The 21,696-nt window shown below is 50.5% G+C and overlaps 1 protein-coding gene across 2 annotated transcripts; it reads right to left on the bottom strand.

Annotated features, from left to right (window-relative positions):
• Window positions 1–1,441: 1,441 nt before the first annotated feature.
• On the bottom strand, window positions 1,442–21,058 carry SLC9A5 (solute carrier family 9 member A5). Of its 2 annotated transcripts, XM_063110392.1 has the most exons (16): window positions 20,772–21,058; window positions 17,457–17,759; window positions 15,723–15,886; window positions 15,488–15,566; window positions 15,025–15,202; window positions 14,223–14,443; window positions 13,804–14,006; window positions 13,485–13,574; window positions 13,317–13,387; window positions 12,496–12,625; window positions 11,716–11,804; window positions 11,429–11,555; window positions 7,563–7,733; window positions 6,968–7,034; window positions 6,166–6,300; window positions 1,442–2,859 (listed from the first exon to the last, which is right to left on the bottom strand). In XM_063110392.1, exons 1-16 carry the CDS (start codon window positions 20,962–20,964, stop codon window positions 2,387–2,389), a joined length of 2,694 nt encoding a protein of 897 aa, XP_062966462.1. In that variant the 5' UTR covers window positions 20,965–21,058; the 3' UTR covers window positions 1,442–2,386. The 2 variants fall into 2 exon arrangements, with proteins under 2 accessions (XP_062966462.1, XP_062966463.1); XM_063110393.1 differs by lacking the exons at window positions 6,166–6,300; window positions 6,968–7,034; window positions 7,563–7,733 and having other exon boundaries at window positions 2,584–2,859.
• Between the last annotated feature and the right edge of the window lie 638 nt (window positions 21,059–21,696).

Genomic DNA, 21,696 nt, shown 5'->3' on the forward strand with positions numbered 1-21,696 from the left:
TTTGACAAGCTCCCCAGTGATTCTGACACTAAAGTCTGAGAACAGCTGTCTGCCCTCCCCAGCACCACAGTGGGCTGCTGGAGCAGCCTTCCAACAGGCCTTACACACACACGCACACACGCACACACACGCACACACTCCTCACACGCACACACACATTGACTCCTCCCAGAAGCTTACCAAGAACTCAAGACCCCACAGCACTTTCTGTGTGCCTTTGTCTTGCAGTATAAGACCAATAATGACAAACATTTATGATCCCTTACAGTGGGCCAGACCCTGGATGGATTCCTCCCCATTTTATCTTTCAGTTCTGTCAGCAACCTTACGAAGTAAGTGTGATTGTTATTCCATTTTAGAGATGAGGACACTGAGGCTCAGAGAGATTATGTAACATGCTCAAGATGACATAGCTGGTAAGTGACAGCTGGGACTGTGTGACTCCAAACTGTTAACTACTAGTTAACTACTAGGTCTTATCACTGCCAAGTGTAAACAGCCTGAGGGCAAAGCCTAAATCACTCTTCTCTCAGGTCTTCCCCACACATAACACCGAACAAGACAAAGTTTAGTGCCCAAGTCTGTAACCTTCAAAGTGTGTCAAGAGTCCTTCAGATCTATGGAGACAAAGTAGGTTAGTGATTACCTAGGGCTGTGGAGGGCAGGGGATGAGGAGTGACTGCTAACGGATACAGGGTTTCTTTTGGAGATGATGAAAATGTTCTAAACTTAGATTGCGGTAAGGGTTGCACAACTCTGTGACTATATTAAAAACACTGAACTGTAGGCTTTTTTGTTTTTTCTTTTTATTTTGTGGACTGTACATTTTAAATGGGTGAATTTTTATGTCATGTGCATAACATCTCAATAAAGATTTTTTTTTCAAGTCCTGCAGACACAATGGAAATTGGATTTGGGGGCTGCTGTTATCTAGGGATTTCTGTCCATGTTTTGGGAACGCACACTACCTGATTTGCATCATAAACACTCAGGGTGACCTTGAGAGTGCTTCCACCCACCATGTGCAGAAGGCCGCTTCTGTTCCTTTGTCCTACACCTGCCTCTGGGTTTTCAAAAAATGCTTACCTGGTCTCAGGTGCACGGTGTCTGCATCTTTGGGCAGCTTGCCTCCTGACCTCTGGGGTCTCTTTCCCTGCTAGCATTTCTGATTTTGTAAACCCCATGCCCTTACAGTGATCCCTTCTGCTCCTACTGCAGGCCCTCTGCTGAGGGGACAATATTGGAAAAGTATAGAAGTAAGAAGGAGGACCAGAGAGACTGACAGTCCTTCCTCGCATCCTTCCTCCATTCTCTATCCCAGAAGCCCTGGGGCAGGCAGCTGGAAGTTTCCACTTCCCTCACCCAATGCCCCTGTTGCCCCCCACCCCTAGAACCCCCAGATACATAGACACAGGATACCCATCCATCTGAGCGATGTTTAATGTGTCTTAGGTTCAGGGTACAAAACACAAGGCAGGTGCTAACCCCAGGAAAGTCACCTGCCACCCAGTTAGCCCCCCTTACCACTGCAGCCAGGCATCCCAGCCCCCAGAGCAATGGAGCAGTGACCCTGGGATACCCTGTTCTTTCCCTTTTTGGGGAATGTTAAGGAGGTGACATGGGAACCCAGAGGCCACTGTGTCCCCGCCTCAGAAAACCCAGACCCAAGGATCAGAAAGTCCAGACTTGGACCCAGAGCAGGAGATCCCCAGAGTGACCCTGGCTAAGAAGCAGCCCTGAACTGAAGTCTAGCCCAGCACCCTGGCCTTGGGCCTGGAAAAGGAAGAACTATTACCCTAATACCTGGCAGCAAAGGGAAGGGCAACACCAAGAAGTGGAGGCAGAGATTCCCAGTGCCCTAAAAAAGTTGACTGTGGGTGGCTGACCCAACAGGGCAGCAAAGCCTGAGGTTGAGGCCTTCTCCACCTCCCACCCCATTCCCTCTGAGGACCAGCCCCTCTCTGAGCCTCAATGCCAGGGCACTGTCCCTGACCTGGTGCTGGGGAGGGGTGGAAGGCAGGGAAGGCCAGCATCAGCTGAGGAGTGATGCCCTTGCTTTGGAGGCAGGAGCAGCTGCCTACAGTGACCCCAAGAAGAGTCATTGAGCAAGGGGCATCAGCTACCCAAGTCTCTGGGCCTAGCCCCTAGAAGCTCCGAACTGGATCCTGAGCCAGAGTAGGGGCCTTACCGAAATGGAAGATGGTAGGGGTTAGGAGCAGGGAGGGTCCCTGTGAGGACCAGCTCAGAACACTCTGACTTGAAGCCCAGATGTTACTTCAGTCCAGACCCCTGTGGCCCCCTATTAGGCTGAGTGGGCTTGTCTGCTCATTGGCCAGGGAACACTTCCCATAGGGGCTCTGCCTCCTGCTCCTCCCCAGGCCCTGGGCTACAGCCAGCCACCTCTGTTGAACTGGATGCACCAGTGGGAGTTAGCAATGCCCGGGCTGAGATGGGTGTTGTCCTTGTGGCCCATGAGGGGCTGCAGCTCCTGCTGCTGGGGGATGTCAGCGCTACTCTCACTGCGAGAGCGGCCAGCCTTAGCCAGGCTCGGGGGAAAAGCGAAGCTAGGGTGTGGATCAGAAGGCAGGTTGAGAGGGGCTTGTGGCTCTTCGGTGCCCAGTGGGCAGGGAGGCAGGTGGGTCAGAGTCGGTGCCTGGGTACAGGGAGGGGATGCTAGGCTCTCCAGGGATGACATGCTCTGGTTCCAGCCTGTCTGCATTTCCACGGGCACAATCTTGGTGGTTTCTGAGGACACGTACACTGCCAGGTCTCCCTGCCCACTCTTCCAGGGTAGCTCCTTCTCTGCACAGGTTGGGGAAGGGGGGATGATGCGTGGGCTTGGGCACACCTCAAGGTTTCCTGGGGACAGAGAGTACACATGAGCTCGTTACCAATACAGTGGACTCCTTCTCAAGTATAAGCACATTCTCCTAAGTAAATTCATCCCATGGTGCCATATCACATCCATCTGTACGATTATGTGATGAGTGTCTTGCTTGCTCTCCATTGTATCCCCAGCACCTAGCACAGGACTGTAGGCACTTAGTAGTTGTTCAAGAAATAAATATTGAACAAATGAAAGTAACTAAAGTGAGGGAAAGCAGGAGCTAGGCAGGAAAAGAGCCCGATCTTCAATCACCCTCAAGCAATTAGAAGCACCAATCTCAGAAACCACATCCTGCCAAGCCCCATCCCAGCCAGCCAGCCAGCCAGGGTGAGGTGGCAGCAGAAGAAAGAAAGACCTTGAGGCTCCAAGCCAAAGGCTTTGCTGCTGGGCGCCCTGCCTGAGCACCCACCACAACCCTTTCTTTGGTGGGACGGAGCCCAGGAGTGAACTCATGCAACCTAATAGCAGGCAGAAGCTGTGCCGCAAGGGGGATGACACAGCACAGGGGCATGAACTGAGAATCCCAGAACTGTGGGCAGCCAAATTATACAGGAAGTCTGAGGTTCTGAAAGAGGAAACCCGGGAAAGAGAAGCCCTCTGCCCCCCTACTACACCCAGCTCTCCACAGTCAAGCACCATGCCTTGCAAATAATAGGTGCTCAGCAAGTATCTGTTCATTGATAAAGTCCTGAGCAGTCCAATAAACTTGGTTGAGTACGTTATGAAATGTATTGATGCTATGATTAAAAGTAAAACTGTCCCTTGAAAGACCTGGAATATCAAAATTTAATGACAACAAAAAGCTAAAACAATAAAAACCCTGTGTTCACCTTTAGAGGATTCCAGGGAACTAACTCTATGGTCTGAAAACTGATAGATGAAAGGAAACAATCAAGCATTTATCCATTCTTTCCTGTATGAACTGTACCTCGAAATAACCAAATAATTGATGAGGGGGAGTTTTTTAGAATAGAATTACTCCTAATAAATGCAGATGAAAAAATAGATGCAGATCACCATTGTGCAATCCCTAATGAAATGCTGGATCTGGCAATGGTCGTCAATGGTTGCTAAGACCATTTAACAAAAAGCTAATGGGGAACTTGATAATGGATAGATCAGGGGAACAGCATCTGAACCCAGTGATCAACGTTAAGAGACAAAAGAGACAACCATATGGTATGTGTTTCCCAATAGCATGCATTAGGGAGTACATCATAACCACTTATGAAGTATTCTTCACCAATAAATAAAACTAATATCTGATATAGATTTAATTATAGGCTTAAAGGAAATGTAAGGGACAGAGAAATATATTAAATAACACTTTGGGAATGCAATCAGCAAAGTCCAGGCAGGGAAAGACTGCAGGACAAATAACCTGGTTTCTTCAATAAATACATTGCAAGGGGAAAAAAAAGTAGTGGGAGGGGGAACCTATAGATCAGGGTTTTTCAAACGTGACACCATTAACATCTTGATTCTTTCCTTTCAGACCAAGGAGTTAGTTCCCTAGATTCCTCTAAAGGTGAACACTGAGGGATTTTGTTGTTTTAGCTTTTTGTTGTTGTCATTAAATTTTTATATTCCAGGTCTTTCAAGAGATATAGTTTTACTTCTAATCATTGCATCAATACATTTCATAATGTACTTCTTTGTTACAGGGGCTGGCCCGTGCACTGTGGGATGTTTAGCAGCATCCCTGACCTCTACCGACTCAATGCAAGTGTACCCTCTCCAGTTGTGACAACCAAAAATATCTCCAGACACTGCCAAATGTCACTTCACTACCACCCCCCTTGAGAACCACTGCTGTAGGTTAAAAGTGACTTATCAAACAAATGCAATGTGTGGGCCTAATTTAGACTTTCATTTGAACAAACCTACTGTAAAAAAAATATTAAGACAATTAGGGAAATTTGAACACTGACTAGATATTTGATGACAAAGATTTTACATATGGTAGGTAATGGTATTGTGGTAATATTTTTTTTAAAAAAGAAGGGCTGGCCGGTTAGCTCAGTTGGTTAGAGCATGGTGCTGAACATCAAGGTCCAGAGTTCGATTTCAGTACCGGCCAGTCGCCAAAAAAAAAAAAAAAAGAATCCTATCTTTTAGAGATACCTGCTGAAGTATTTATTGATAAAGTGATATTTGAGATTTTCTTCAGAAGAACCCAGTGGAGCCAGGGGCGTAGGTGAGGGTATAGGTTGAATGAGATTGACTAGGAGTAGATAATTATTGAAGCTCGGTGATGGATAGATGGGAGTTTATTTTACTGTGCTATCATTGTATATTTTGAAATTTTCTGTAATAAAACTTTTTAAAAAGACTCTTTAAAAATGACATTGGTGGTTGGTTCAAGCCAACCACCAGTGATATCTGATATTATGAGTGGATTAGGTACAAACATAGGTGACTATTGAACAACTTAGGAGTTAGGGGCTCCAACCCCCAAGCAATTGAAAACCCATGTATAACTTTCCCCAAATTGTTACTTAAGTAATCAAGTAACTTAAGTGGTTAAGTACTTAAGTAGTTGGCCCCGTGTAATCCATGAATATGAAAACTTGGTCCTCCTTATAAGCCAGTTCTGTATCCCTAGAATATTGGGTTTTTTTTCCTTTCTTTCTTCCTTCCTTCCTTCTGTCCTCCCTTCCTTCCTTCCTTCCCTCCCTCCATCCCTCCCTGTATTTTTGATCTGAGAAGTTGGTTAAATCCATGGATGTGGAAACTGTGTATAAGTGGACCCACATGCAATTCACCCATGTTCTTCAAGGGTCAACTGTATATCGTTTTTTATCCACAATGATTCCATTTTGATGAATTCAGGCTCCTCCCCCTGGTGAGGCTGCCACCTCACCTAGGGCTGTATCTAAGGGCAGGTGTGCTGAGCAGGGGTCACAGCAGAGCCTACTATTAGGTGTGTGTACCACCTCATGTTCCTCACCCGCCTGTAAAGGGAGGCAGTGTGACAGTGAAAGGTTGGAGGCTTTGGAGTCAGATGGGTCAGATGCAAATTCTGATTTTGCTGTGTGATGCTGGACAAGTCACAAGTCCCTTAGGCTCTGAGCTCAGTTTCCCCATCTTGGTTGTTGTGAGGGTTGAATTAGATGGTGTATGTCAGGTGTCTGATATAAAGGAGATGCTCAGTAAAAGCTGGTTGGTGAATAAAATAGTAAATAAGAAAAGGGAGTTGTCTGGAGTAGAGGCCATGAGTGAAGAGGGTGGAAACCAGTGTGTTCCAGAGGGGAGGGAGGCAGCAAGAAAGCCATTACCTGAGACCTTGCCCTCTTGGAGGACCTCACTGGTGGCCCGAGCCACAAAGATGATCCCTTCGTCGTCCTCCTTCTCTGTCTCTGAACTGTCACTCTCCTCCTCCTCTTCAGACTCCACGGTTAATATCACAGCAGCTGGACAGGGACAAGAGCTGAGTCGGGGCAGTCAGCCCAGCAGCTGCCTCTTGGTACTGCACAACCCTAGGCCAGCTCCCTGTCCCCCCAGGCAGAGGCCACATTGGTAGGAGCACCTGCTTTCTCCTCTGGCTGTTTTGAGCACTGGCCTAAGGGTAGGAGGCTTGAGAAGAAGGGAAGTGAGACTGCAGAGCCCGTGGAGGCAACCAGAAGAAGCTAAGTCCACACAGGAGGCCATGAGGGTCACACTTTCCAGCTCCCCCATCCTCTTCTGTCAGCCCCAGATCCCATCATCAACTGAAAATGTGAGCATTTGGAGAGCTGGAAGGCCCATTAACATTCAGCTCACACAAAACTGGTTTTGCAGATGGGACACTAGACCCCAGGGTCCACTCATCCTCCACGGCTCAGACCAGCTCTTCCTTCTCCATGATACCTTTTCCAAGTCCTCAGGGCCTGTAACCAGATTTCTCCCATCACATATTGTCTAATAACTGCTTTGAACATTTCCAGCTTTGAAATCAAAAGTGCCCATCTCGTCCCTGAGGGGAAAGCCCCAGCACATGGTGCTAAATGCACCCCAGAGGTCCTCCAGGATTCTGGCTGATGGGCCCCTGCCCTTCCCCGCCTCTCTCCCATCCTCATCCCACCCCTCCTCCCTGCTTGCCTGTGTCCTGAAATCCCAGGTCTTGAGGTTTCCCATTTGCAGCCTCAGCATTAGCCACACCATCCTTCTGAGGACCAAGAAAGAAAACCTGAGCCTCTGGCCCTGACTCCACACCTCAACCCTGTCATCTGGTGGAGTCAACAGGACAAGACTTCCAAACACAGCAGGGGAGGGGATTTGTGTTTATCTCAATAGTTCTATCATCTTTTGGTCAGCCAGGCAAGAACCGTGGAGGCTTGAATAACCCATGCCCCAGCAAGGCACTGCATGCATCAGCCTGGGCTGAGTTAGTGCTCATGGAGTTGCCCTCAAAGGAACTCCCCTTCCTCCTGCCCATATCATCTCTGATAGGAGGTCCTGCTGCCTCCCAGCAGGTGACCACATGGCCAAGAGGCTGCTCTCCCTCTGAAGGCCTCACCTTACCCTTCTGGGGCTCCAGGAAGATCTAAAAGGGAACCCAAACTGCTGCAACCATCAAGTCACTGAGGACTATCCAACTAGGAGTCCCCCTAGGCTGGATTCCAATACTTAGGGTCTCAAAACTGTGTGCTGTCAGCCTCCAGTCCCAAAAAGGAGTCCCAGAGAAAGGACATGCCTTCCTGTGGCCAGTCTTGCGCAGTCGCGGCTTGCTCTTGGTGAAGCAGATGTTGTGCTTGGTGGACTTAAAGGACTCCAGCCGCCGCTTCATATTCTGCTGGAAGACCTCCTTGTCCTGCCGCTCCTGCGCATCCTCTGAGATGAAGTGGCGGCTGCAGCTGGCTTTGTACTGGCAATGACAGCCCCACCTGCTATGAAGCTGGGTGCCTTGGCCTCCCACAGGAACCCCAGGCCACAGCCCCAACATGTTCACCACAGGCCCTGCCAGCCCAGCTTTTCCAGAAGGAGCCATGGATTAAAAAACAAAACAAAAAATACAATAGGAACCCAGCCAGAGACTGTGTTCTCACTTCACTGGGGAAAAAGTTCCCTTTATCCCAGAACTTATTCCACCTAAACTGGCCTTCCCCATCCCCTTCTGCCCTTCCCCACTTCTCTCTGATTTGATAGGACAGGAGGCAGCTGACCCTGTGTCTTGTCCCCAAGGACTACTATGAGACCATGGGGGCCATTTTCTTCTTTGTACCTCCACTTATCTGAGCCTGGTCCACACACCCAGTCCACCTGCCCTTCTAGCTACACAAGATCCTTTCCAGCTGGACTCTAGATAGCCATTTCTACAACCACCACCGTGACACCCCAGGCTGCACTCCGGACTTCCATAACAATCTCCCCTGACACCCTGGACTCTCTCAGCCCCAACAACTATCTGTGCCCAATTCAGGCCCACCCCCATTATCTGCTCTTTTTAACTCTTTCTCATGTAGACCAAGCCCACTACATATTCACCTAGACTGCCTTCATCTCTGCCCTTGGCTGCTTAGCAACCTTCTCATTACCCGGCATAATCACCCAAAGTACTGCCAGGGTGTTCCAAATCATCTTGTCTGGCCTCACATCCCCAGTCTTGTCTCTTTCCTGTAACTCACGTTTTCTGCTTCCCTGAACCAATTCTAAGAGCTCTCTTCAAATCCCCCACCTGACCCCCTCCTCTAGCTACACACCAGGAGGTGCACCTCTCTCCTGGGGGTGAAGGGGTCCATTCCTTCACAGGGCTCACCATGCCCCAACCCCAGCCTCCCCTATGCTCAGCTCATTCCCTCCTGCCTCCACCAGCAACCTGCTCCCTCCTATTTCTCCTCTCTCCTGCCTCTTCACTCCTTCCCTCACCACTGGCCCCTTCCCTCTGCTTTCAAGCCAGCTCCTGCCCTGGCCTCCTTGGAGAAAGCCTTTCCATTGACACCAATGCCTACCTTTTGCTACTAACCTTTTAAAATTTGATTCTGACACTTTTCCTCATACACATTACTTCCTTAAATACCAAAAATGCAACTCCAAGGTCCAAAACTCCACAGCACGCCTTCACTCTGGTCACCAGTGCTGTGACCTCTACCTAGGTACCAGTCTGGCCTGTGTGCAGCATCCAGACCTCCTTCTGCCCCAGGCATGAGACACCATCTGCTACTGCCTCTCAAGGGTTCTTTTTTCTCTCTTCTCCTTTGCTGGCTCCCTTTCCTCTTCTCCCATGTGCATTCCTCACAGTGTTATCTGTGGCCCTCCTCTCACCCTTCTAAACACTTGCTCTCCCCAGAGAACTTATCCATTCTCCCGGCTGGATTCAGCTGTCCCTATGATATAGATCTGTGGTCCCCAACCTCTAGCCATCAGAACAGCTGCATTTTAATCACCTGGGGACTTACTAAGCACACAGATTCTTAGTCCCACTCCATACTAGAGAATCAGAATCTCCAGGAGGTGAAGCCAGCAATATGTATTTTTGAGAGCTCCCCAGGGGATTCTGATTTATCCAGGTGAGAAAACCTCTGACATAGATTGCTTCCAGATTTTTCTGTCTCTTAAACTATAATCTTATCTTTCTAACTGCATACTAGACACTTCTGTCTCTCTCTAATGTTATTCTTAAAGAATATGACGAATTATGGATTGTGTTATGGTATAACTAAGTGGATTCAGAACTGGTTGAGTAACCATACCCAAAAAACGCTTGCTCCATGTCAGTCTGGAGGAAAGTCTTTAGTAGCATGCCACAGAGCTCTGTCCTCAGCTCTATCCTGTTCAACACTTCTATGGCGATTTGGATGAATACAGTTAACAGGCTTAGCAAATTTTCAGATGATATGAATCTGAGAAGGAGACATTTGGTGGCAGACATGGAATCCAAACAATGAAATGATGGGCTAAAATAAGATGAGATTTAACAGGATAAGCACAAACTTACTCCAGTTTCTTAAAAAACTGACTACACAAGAACTGACTGGATCGAACCCATTGACCAATCTTACACACACACACATATACACACAGACAACCAATCATTATGTACTTCCTGATGTGACACAATAAGAAACACATAGCATACCTATGGATGTCCCTGAATCTGATCAGGCTCTGAGCAGATTTAATAACCAGGAAATACAGAGATGGAGGAATGTTAACAATACTACTGGAATCAATCAGCAAAATCTAGAAAACAGGAAATTCTCCAAGACAAAGTATCCAGTTTCTCCAATAAATAGCAAGGGCGGGGGGGAATGGGGGAAAAGGAACTATTATAGATTTTCTTTTAAATGAAGAGACATATTTCCCAAATGCAAAGTGTGGACTTTATTTGGATCCTGATTTGAACAGAGCAGCTGGAAAAAGATATTTATTGAACACTAACTGGATGTAAGAGTTCTTGTCACCTAGAGATACATCCTGAAATAGAGATGATGTGATATGATGTCTGGAGTTTGCTTTGAGAAAAGTGTGGGCAGGGTGTGGAGGGGCTACAGAATGTAACAAAATTAATCATGCATTGATAATTATTGGAGCTGGGTGATGAATAAATGAGAAACAATATAGGGCACCAGGGTGGTGAACCAAAGCTGGAGGGATCCTGGGCTGTGGGAAAAGAATGGCAAGTTCTAGAACTACAAAGGTAAGAGAGCCCCTCTGCCCTGCCCGGGCCAACCAGACCTAGAGTAGCACTTTCCATTCTGGGCCCAGTTTCGTAAGGCCAGAGAGGACACACCAGGGGCAGGAGATGCTGGCCTGAGGGCAAGAGGGCCTGTGTAGAAGGGAACCATCCTGCAACCTTTGAAGATTTACTCTGCAGAGCTGCAGAGTCAAATCAGGACCAGTGGGTGCAAATTAAAGGAAATTGATTCTGTCTCACCAGTAGAAAGAGCTTTGACTGTTAAAACTGCCAGGAAGGGTAACAGCTGGCTTCCCATTTCAGAAAGGTTCAAGGTAATGGCTTGCTGCCCCCTTGTGGGGTTGCAACAGATTCTGTCCTGGATGAGCTGGGCCTTTAGAACTGCAAAGCTTCATGATCTGCGTTGGACTAATTCATGTTACTTAAAACAGATGCCTGCCTTCCCCATGCAAAGCTGGTCCTACAGGCTTCCTCAGTTTCTGCTTCTGTCTGTGACCCCATCATTCTCCAGTGACCGTCCAGGCCCCCTATACTCTGTCTCCTCCTCTCCCCTTCAGGGCCGATTATCTAGTCATATGTGCTCCTCTCCCTTCCCACCACCCAGCTCTAATCTGCAATGTTTCACTCCAGCTTCCCAATTGACTCTCCCAGCCTCTCAACGCACCCCTCCAATTTGCTCTGCACTCTGCTACCAGAAAAGACATCCTTAAACAGTGCTCAGATCGAGCCAACCCTTTCTTAAAAAAAAAAAAAAAAAAAAAAAAAAAGCAAAGGTTTCTTATTACTGACAGAGGAAGTCCACACTCTTCAGCTGGGCATCCACAGCTCTCCACAGGCTGGAACCAACTGCTTCTTAAGCCTCTGATCACAGCCTCCCCAGACCACCCCCAAGCCCCTCGCAACTCTCATGCCCTGCCTGCCCTCACCCTGCGGCGTGGCTTGTAGAGGCCTCCGCAGAGCAGATGGTGCATCACAGCGTCCTCACGGTCTCGGCCACTGCGTACGGTGTCAATCACCTGCAGATCCAGACACGCTCCGCTGCCACTCTCCCTCCTGCAGGAGGCGGGGGACACATGTGCTGTGGAAGGGACAGGAGGCACAGGCCAGGGGAAGGGCAGAGACAGAGGCACTGATGAATCTTCCCCAGAAGAGATTTGGAAAGAGGACCCAATGGAGAGGAGCTGGAGGAAGGGGAAGGGGCTCAAGGACTCACAGCAGGTTGGTGACAGAGGTCTCTGCCACAGAATTGCGGCTAGGCATAGAGGGCAGAGTGAGGCCTGTGGAAGACAAGACGTGGCCTCCCTGCAGGGGTCAAGACCAAGGTCAGATGGCAGTCAGATGGAGGGTGGCCCAGATAATCAGAGGATAATAAAGAGAATAACAATAGTTAACACTTATTTTTTCAAGGGTTCGGATCCCTGTACTGGCCGGCCATTAAAAACAAACAAAAAACACTTATTTTACTCTTTTGATATGACAGGTACTATGCTAGGCATTTATTGAATATGTGCTAGGCATACTGAATCCACACAAAATCTGTGACATAGATACTCTTATTCCTCTTTTTTTGTTTTTGTGCAGCTGACTGGTAGGGGATCTGAACCCTTGGCCTTTGTGTTATAACACTGCGCTGTAACCAGCTGAGTTAACTGGCCAGCCCCTATTCCTGCTTTCTTATGGCTGAGGAAATGAGGCTCAGAGTATAAGTGACTTACCCAAGGTCACAAGCTGGGCACTGATAACAATTGACCACATCTGCTGACTCCAGAATCCAGCTGTTTCCCACGTTTCTGTGCTGCCTGCCAGACTCTGAATGTCAGCACCAGGCCAGGCTGATTCCTGCAGCTGCCACTTCACAAGACCATGGAGCCAGCTGGGAATTCCCAATCCCTGCTTCCTGATAACAAGCCTGCCTGCTTGGTGTCCCTTTCTGTCCTGCTCTGCTGGCCACCTGCCCACCCACCACTGGCCCACCTCATACCTACTAACCCACCTGGTCCACGAAGCTGATTGCATCCCGGATGTTGAGTCTGTAGTATACATCCCAGATTTGGTCCCGGATGCGGTAGGCTGACCGCCGCATCAGCAGCTGACTCAGGTACTTCTTGTCAAACTGCTCCCACCTACAGAGGATGCCAGGCCCTGAGTACCATCCCGGAGGCCCGGCTGGCTGGCCCTTCCTCAGACAGGGCAGGGATACCACCAGCACTGGCCTGGCTTTCTTGGTATGGGCCTCAGCCAGGGAGAATCTAAAGGCTAGTCCCTGCCCTTTGGAATTTACAGTGTTACGGGAAAGCCCAACATTAACTGAAGTTACTACAAATCATAAAATTGCAATCACGACAAGAACAACAAAGGATAATTATAGAATGTGATAGGGATTTGTCCCAGTCAGGGAATTGATGTCTCTGGTGAGATCTGAAGATTGGACAGCAGTTAAGTGAGAGGGAGGCGAGGAAGTGTTCTAGTAGAGAGAACAACATGTGCAAAGGTCCCAGTAGCCAGGCTGGGGGAGCATGTGGACCCCACGGCTCTCAAACAGGGTCCCTGTAATAAGCAGGCAGATGGTCAAAGACAGAGCAAAGCACAGTGAGGCTGGAGTCCAGCAGGTGCCAGACCATACAAGGCCGAGCAGGCCAGACTGGGGAGTTTTATCATATTCTGAGAACACTGGGATGCCACTGAAGGGCTTCAGGCAGAGGTCACCCAGCCTCAACCTGGCTAGGTCCCTTCTCAGAAGTGTGGCACATCCCCCATGCTGCCCTGGCTGGTGGGGCTGCTGCTTCTGAAGGAGCCTCGGGGCAGCTCCCTCACCTGTCCCTCCAGTAGTGGTAGCCATGGTGCCCCACAACGTCCTCCACTGCAGCCAGAATGTGGTCAAAAGTCTAGAAGGGGGGTGGGTAGGGGTACTGGATCAGGATTCTGCCCAAAATAGGAGAAGGGAGAGAGGGACTGGTGGAGGGATGGGGTTCTGGTACCCACGTGCTCATGCAGCTCCTGGTTCAGGGTGGGTTTGTGATGCTCACTCCTCTTCACCTTCAGCCACTTGACCAGCGGCTTGATGGTCAAGCCCTACAGACAGGCAGGAGGTTCCTGCTGTTCCTTGTATTCAGTTCCCTGCTGCCTTTCTCTCCCCATAGTTAGGCCTCAGCTTCTGTAGCCCCACCGCACTGTACTCAAGGTCTGGAAAGTCAGGTCCCTGCATCGCCCAACGGGAAGAGGTGCCTCTGTCCCATAAGCTTCGAGACTCTCCCAGGGTCCACTGGACCCTCTCCCCACCCAGCCTCATGGGCACTCCTACCTGCACGATGACTGTGAAGAAGACTACTACAATAGTGGTGGCCACAAAGTAGTCCTTGGCAGGAACCTTCATCCTATCCAGTAGGATGACGAGAGCAAAGGCCACAGCCCCCCGCAGGCCCCCATAGGACATCACCACCTGGTCAATCTTGTCCAGACGGACTAGCCGGAACTGATTCAGCACCCACGTCTGCAGGACTACGCCTACAGCAGGAGGGAGGCCAGTGGGAGCAAGGCGTTGGGAGTGGAGGACACCGGGAGTGGATGGCACCAAGTATCCCAGGTCTAACAGGGGCTGGGAGAGGTGAGCAACAGGGGAGGCTTAGGAATTGACAAGGATGTGGACTTGGATGGGGGGATGAGCTGCGGGGAGGGAGGGGACATGAAGGACAGTGGGAAAGCAGAGGGTGCCGGGAATACCGAGGGCTCGGAAGAACAGGATGAAGAAGAGGGTGCCCAGCACCAGCCCAGAGTCCCAGGCCCACTTAGAAGAATCCACAGCTGAGATTCCAAGCAGCATGAATATGATGGTCTCAGCGCAGCTGGCTAAGGTCTTCATTGTGTATTTGACCGCTGTGCGTGACTTGTGGGAGATGTTGGCCTCCACATACTTCTTACAGCCCAGGCCACACATGGTCACCCTGGGAGAGGAAGGGAGAGACAGGTCCCAAGGAGCTCAGCCTCTGGGGTTGGAGTATGCTGCTGGAGGGAGGGGGCGTTGCCCAGCGCAGCATGTCAGTCTCTCAGAGCCGAAGCCCAGAGAGGTATGAAGATTGCTAGTTAGTGGTGGTCCTGGAATAAAGGTCCAAATCTCCAGGCTTCCCACTCAGTGCCTTCTGGAGGAAGGTGGAAGAAACATGCTCTGACTAGCAGACTCTCTGAGGCACCTTTTGGAGTGCTGTGGTCACCAAAGCTGGTGGCCCCAGGCCTTGAAGTCTACTTCCAGCTCAGCTCACACCCCAGAGAGAACTTCAGGCAGAGGAGGATTGGGGTCTGGGGAGCCCAGGACAGTTCTGGAGGCAGCTCCTGGAATATTACTTGATTTACTGCCACCTGGAATATTACTTGGTTTACTGCCACCCCAGCAGAGTCTGCTGTTCCCACTACCAGAACAGCTCAGGGAAACCTATGGACTCTTCAGGGTCCTGCCTCTGTCCATATAAGGGGCAACCATCTCCAGTGCCCCCTCCCAGCTGCCTGCCTGCAGGCCCCCAGGACTCACGCAAGAATGGCAGAGAGTGAGGCCATTTCAGCAGTGAGGTAGGCTGCATAGGCGAGGAGGAAGACCAGCAGCGGCTCGATGATGCGGACCCGCTTGGTGAAGCGTGTAGTCAGGGCCAGGAGGAAGGCAAAGACTAAGCCCACGGCTGCCCCGCCCAGACTGACCACAAACAGGGAGGCTGGGGGAGGAGTGGGTTGTCAGCATGATCCCTGGCCTGGACCCTACCCGGGCTGACAAGACTGCTACCTGGCAGGGAGTAAAGGATGGTGCCCACCGCAATCCCCAGGGCTCCAGATCCCAGAGCCAGGATCCAGGGCAAGCCCCTCCCAGATCCCATTTTCCATAGACTAGGGGAGGAAATGAAGCAACCCAATGCTCATCTGTCCTGATGTGGGGCAGGAGGGATTTGGCACCCCAGGGGAGGCAGACCTCCAATGCCAGCTGAGAGGGAGGAAATACTGACCGACTCCCTTCAGATAGTCAGTGGCCCGCACGTTGGCAGAGCCCATCTCCACAAAGGAGTTGCAGACCTTGTACAGCACCTGAGTGAGAAGAGGAGCGTCAGGAGCAATGGGGGAGGCAGCAACTGGCACTGCTGGGGAGGGTAAAAGCTCAGACCATATTTCTTCTCCAGGGAAGCCAGGAGATACAGCATGGCAGCCGGGGGTCCGGGATAGCAGCCATCGGGGCACTCTCACCACAGTGACTGCATCATTGAGCAGGGACTCGCCAAAGACGATAATGAAGAGAGTCTCGTTGACGTGCACCTCCTCAAAGACAGCCAGCACAGCCACGGGGTCAACCGCTGAGATGAGGCTCCCGAACAGTAGGAAGTCCAGCAAGCCAGCCTGCACCTTAGGGGCTTGCAAAGGAGAGATGGAAGACAGGTCAGTAATTGGTGAGGACGACCAAGTCTCCCATAGCATTCCCGGGGACAAGCCTGGACTCCACCCCCACTGATAAAACAAAGAAGCTGGAAAAGCACCTGGAATGGTGGAGAGCATTGACCTCCTCATTTCCTGCCCCAAGAAAGTCAGGAGACTTGAACCAAGCTGCCTGTGCCTAAAGCCTGGCTTTGCCAGTTACCAGTTGTGTGATGTTGGCTGTGCCATTGTCACATGACTTCTCTTAGCCATACCTCCTCATCTGCCTACCTCAAAAGACTGCTGCCAAAATCAACCCATGAGATGGCTAAGAAAGCTCTATGTACCCTGAAAAGCTAAGGGGACGCTAGCAATAAAACCTGCAGCAACAGTCAAGGGTTCAGATCCCCATACTGGTCAGTGACCAAAACAAAACAAAACAAAACAAAAAAACTGCAGCAACAGTAACAATAACTATCAGCAAGTGAAAATTGGCTCTCCGGCTGGGAGAATAACAAAAAGAGAACGCTTTCTCCCAAGACCTGTGATTCTCAGCCAAAAGGATTAACACCCACAATTCTCAGCAAGGGAGAAGGGCTGAATGTAATATGAAAAGCACCACAGGTGGGACATAAACATGTGTAATCTCCGTGAGCCTCCCCATGTATAAATTGAGAATAATAACATCTACCTCAAAAAGTTCTTTAACACTTTTTCATAATACTATGTATTAGCCAGTGCCTAATAATTAGTAAGCACCCAGTAGATATTACCTTTATTAGGATTACTACTATTATTATGATCTGATGTCCTCTCTCCCCTACCAGCCCCCAGTAGTTCGCTATCTCATTAGGAAAACCAGGTTGGAGTCCCCACGTGGTAATTGCAAACCTCTCCTTGAACCTTGGAAGGAGTCTGAATTATCAACATTCAGGGTTGAATGGATTTCTTGGGGAAGAAAATGAAGAAGAAGGTAGCAGGAGAGGGCAGCCTAAAGGAAAAGAGATTCAGTGAAATGGACCTCTCCTGCTAACCTTGGACCTGATATCAAACAAAAAATGGGACAAATTATACCCCAAAAGGGTTGCTATGAAGAGTCAGTGGGATAAGTAAGGAAAGAACACCCACTGTAGTGCCTGCCATTTTGTGGATGTATAATATGTACTTATTAAAAATAATAATAAAAACAGGGGACCACTCTGACATGGCCTGGGCAGAGCCAGGGCGGTAGGCCCTTGCAGGAATGGTGAGCTGTGCCTCAGGGGAGCAGGGCTGGCAAGTGGCAGTGTGGTAACAGAGAGCAGGAGGCAACAGAGTGGTAACATAGGCTCCCCAGCTTGGCAGCCAGGCCCCTGCTCAGCTATCATGGTGCAGAAGCCCAGACTTGACTGGCAGAGACCTAATTGAGGGCTGACACTCATCGGGAGTGTTGCCTTGCACTCAAGGTGGGAGGTACCTAGACAGAGCTCCCAGGGCATGACTGTCACCAGCATGGGACCTCCAGAGAGGAGTGGGGTGGTGGGTCTAGCAAAGCCTCCCTCTGCCGGCCCAGGTCTTAGGGTCACTCACCCACAAGTCCAGCCTGCTGCAGACCCCAGAGGGCAGCGCCTGTTGTGAAGGCATTCCAGAGTGTGCCCACCACGGCATAGGTGAGGATGGCACCCAAGTTGTCAAAGAACAGTCGGCTAGGCATGAAATAGCCTGAGTCCAGCACAATAGGAGGAAGCAGGAAGAGGAAGAATGTGCCTGGCTCCAGCTGGTACTCAGCTTTCTTGGCCACAGCCAAGACAATGCCCCCTAGCACCAGGCCCAGCAAAATCAGCAGGCAGCTCTCAGGTACCAGAGATGTTACCTTCCGAGACAGGTGAAACACTACAATGTAAGAAGAGGACAGGAGGTATGAGAGTATGGAACACCCTCCTACATACCAGCCTATAACCTCCCACTCTTAGATTACCCGAGGTCAGGACCCCTGACCCCGGGGCCAAGAGTGGAGAAAATAAATTCAAGCCTTCTGGAATCTCCATCCTCCTGGGCTACAAATCCTAGCTGCAGCCAAAGTTGTCTATTTCTTGGTACTCCTGTCTGTCAAGCCATGGTAACCTAGACCTTTGCTTGCTTTTTCACCTTTCTGGAAATGCCCCCTCCTCTCTACTCTCATTCTCAGGGAACCTCACATTTCTCCAATCTCCCTTATCCATAGCCATTATTTGAAACTGAGAAAATGCTACCTCGTATCTTCATAACATAAGATGTAAAAATCAGGGCCTCTGGAGCCAGGCTGCTTGGGTTCCAAACCTAGGTCCGCTTACTTGGTTAGAGCATTGTGCTGATAACACCAAAGTCCAGGGTTTAATCCCAGTACCAACCAGCAAAAAACAATAACAACAACAAAACAGGCATAGCCAGTTAGCTCAGTTGGTCAGAGTGCAGTGTTATAACACCAAGGTCAAGGGTTCAGATCCTTATACTAGCCAGCCGCCAAACAAACAAACAAACAACAACAACAAAAACAAAGCTTAAGTCCTCCATTTACTAGTTCTGTAAACTTGGGGAAAATAACTTCACCTCTCTGACCCTCAGTTCCAATCAGCAAAATTGGAATAAAAACAATGATCTCATAGGATTGTTGTGAGGATTAAATAAGACAACCTACTCAAAAGCACTCCACACACTGCTTTATAGTAAGCCCTCAATAAACATTACCTATATAATGTTATTGTGTCCAGTCTCCCTAACCAAACCATAATGTATTTTATACCTCCCAGGAGCATTGTAGACATGCTAGCCCAATGTGCTTTTCATTATATGGGCTCACTAAGGACTCAGTTGTTTTAAAAGCTTTGGGTTTAGTAGTCAGAAGATCTCCAGGTCTTCTTCTGGCCTTATCACTTTCTAACAATGTGATCTCAGGCAAATTATTTAATTTATGGGAACTTCAATTTCTTTTCCTGTAATATGGGAAAAATATCTGTCATATAAAGGGTGAGGATAAAATAATATAAAATATGCCTAGCACGATGTCAGACACATAGCGGGTTTGCAAGAAATGTTAATTAAATATTTTCCTCTGAAGGAAAAAAATGACAGGTCTGTCTAGGAAAAGAGGAGCAGAAAATGAGGAGGAGGAAGCTGCACCCAAAGGGCCTAGGACAGTCCCTGGCACATAGCAGTTTTTTTTTAAAGCTGACTGGTAAGTGGATCTTAACCCTTGGCTTGGTGTTGTCAGCACCACGCTCAACCAGTGAGCTAACCAGCCATCCCTATATAGGATCTGAACCCGTGGCCTTGGTGTTATCAGCACCGCACACTCTCGAGTGAGTCACAGGCCGGCCCGCACATAGCAGTTTCTACATGAATATCTGTTGAATAAAAGGGAAAAAACCACCTAGCAAGGAAGCTGGGGAAAGGTGTTCCTGAACATTCTGCCTATCGTTCCCCTCCTCTGTAAGGATTTTTTTTTTGGCTGTTGAGAAAGAGGCTTTCTTTTCCTACCTCCATAGGAGGTGTCATCCAAACTAGAAAAATCTATGATTTATAGGCAAAACTACAGCTGTTGCAATAAACCCTAAGTAAGATAGGAACTTTCCTGCAACTCACAGACTTCTTAGCAAACCCAGTTCTTGGCTCCAAGAGGCTCCTCCCACCTTGCTCTCATTGCTTCTGGCCCTCCAGGGTAAGCTCAGTCATAGGTCTCCCCACACTCATCACTACCTTTGGTCCCCCTCTCCTCTCCTTCAGGGACCCTATTTCATCTTCAGATCCTCAGCATGCATCAACCCCAGCCCTGCAATCCAAGACCCATCACAAAAGCCTGTTCTCTGGCAGAACCAGGCTCCCTGAAGGCATTTTGAGTCCCACTTTCCATTATTAATCTTGTGCTGCCACTGCAGAGTGGAGAGTTCTGCTGTTCCTGCCCAACTCCCCAGCAGTGTCCCTGGGGGAGAAGGGGGGCAAATTCTAGGCTGTGTGATTCCTACATGAAGGCTGTACTGGTGAGATTGGAGTACAGGCTGTGCCAGCATGGATAGGTAGTGAGTAGCAACGCTCAGCTATAATTAGTCACCCCCACAGCAGAGCCTGCACAACAGGGAGGAGGAGGGTCTCTGGTGGGAGGAGAGACCACTGACTACTCAGAAGGGAGGAGGAGGAAAGGGCAGAAGCAGGGAAAAGAAGCTCTATTCAGGCGGGGAAAAAAAGATTATGAAGCACAACCTTCATTGTTGTAAAAACTGAAGGAAGTAGGATGTATGAAAGCATCTAGGTTAGATAGCACACAGTAAGGCCCTAATAATGGAAATATATTATACCCTGGAGTGGGAAGAATGTGGTCCTGAATGGGGGGGGGGGGTTCCCACACCTAGGCACAAGAAGGCAGTATCCTGAAGTGGGAAAAAGAGGAGAGCGAGAGGAAAAGTTGCATTTTCGTATCCCAAGAGAATGGACATTTGGACATAGCCTTTGGGAAGACTGTTTCTTCAGGTCCAGGATTCCTGAGTTCGCTGGAGAATACCATCCCCTCAATGTCCCACACGTCCTCAAAGGCTGACAGGTTTCTGGGAGGCTGGGGAATGGTGGAGGAGAGGCCAGACTAAGCAGGGCTTACTGCAAGCGGAAGCGGGGAGCAGAGAGGGCAAACGAGCCTAAAGATGGAGCTGGAGGGGGAAGCCCTTCAGTCGGGCAAATCCTCAGAGCTCCCATGGGAGGACAAGGGGAGGAGAGAGACCCACAACAGGCGTCGCAGGAACTAGGTGAGAGCCCAGATTTGTGAAATCGGAACCTAAGTCACGGCACTATGCAAGAAGCCAGCCCGGATTTGGGGACCGGGGGGTTGGCGCGGGCCGCTGCCGCCCGCCGGCAGGGCGCACGCACACACGCACTCACCGATTTTGGCCAGGCTGGCCACCAGGATCCACAGAGCCACCAGGTAGGGCGCCTCCACCTCGTGCCACTGCCAGCGGAAGAGCTCCAAGCCTGGGGGAGGCTCGCCCGGCGACCCCGGGTCCTGGGTGGGCTCTTCGACCGCGCCCGCCCCCGCCAGGAGCAGTCCGAGCAGGGGCAGTGCGGCGCGCAGCATCCTGCAGCCTGCCTAGCCGCCCTCCAGGCACCGTACGGCCGCCCGCCCCGCGTCGCCGCCGCTGCCTACCGGGCGCCCTCGCGTCAGAGGCACGTGGGGCCTGCTCCCCCCAATCCCGGCTCCGATACCCCCAAGCCAGGTCCGGACTCCGAGACCCTGCCCCGGACGCCTGTAGTCGGGACCCTCTCCTCCATCCCCTCTAATCAGTCCCAGCTCTGGAAATTCCTCAGTGCAGCCCTCCCCCAAGTCCCGAAACCTACTCCTATGAGTCGCTCCCCCAAACCTTCCCCAAACCGCCCCCACCCGGATTCAGAGAGGTGGGCGGCCGCGGCCCTCCAGGGGTAGCCCGCCGCGGGAGGGCTGGGATCCGCAAAGGGCGGGGCTCGGGCGTGAAGGGCGCGGCTCCCCCTCGGCTTGTGCAGCCTGGCCGCGAGCAGCCCGCGCCCGGGGCAGAGGCTGCGGGCCCCGGCGCGGCCGGGTGCAGACAGCAGGGGGCAGTGTTCCGCCGCCTTCCGCGCCTTGCTCCCGAGCCCGGGACCCCCATCGGGCCCCCGCCGCGACCAAAGCTGCGCACGCGCACTGGGCGCTCCCAGAAAGCCGTGATGGAAGAGTCTGCCCCCAACGTCCACAGAAACCCCAAGGCCCAGACCTGGCCCAGCTCATTCCAGGCTGAGAAGGACGCGGTTCCTCTTCATTTCCCAAACCGAAGGACATCCGGCTCTCCTTTTCCCT

The sequence above is a fragment of the Cynocephalus volans genome, chromosome 10 (genome assembly GCF_027409185.1).
Source record: "Cynocephalus volans isolate mCynVol1 chromosome 10, mCynVol1.pri, whole genome shotgun sequence".
Lineage (NCBI taxonomy): Eukaryota > Metazoa > Chordata > Mammalia > Dermoptera > Cynocephalidae > Cynocephalus > Cynocephalus volans.

Bases quoted from the DNA above. Each gene is read 5' to 3' on its own strand.
- SLC9A5 (XM_063110392.1), bottom strand. From the start codon at position 20,964: ATGCTGCGCGCCGCACTGCCCCTGCTCGGACTGCTCCTGGCGGGGGCG. The intron at 11,805-12,495 runs GTGGGTTAGTAG...TGACCCCTGCAG, and splicing joins CAATCAGCTTCGTGGACCAG to GGAGGCCACGTCTTGTCTTC. The intron at 7,035-7,562 runs GCATGTCCTTTC...CTTGGTCCTCAG, and splicing joins GCAAGACTGGCCACAGGAAG to AAGGATGGTGTGGCTAATGC.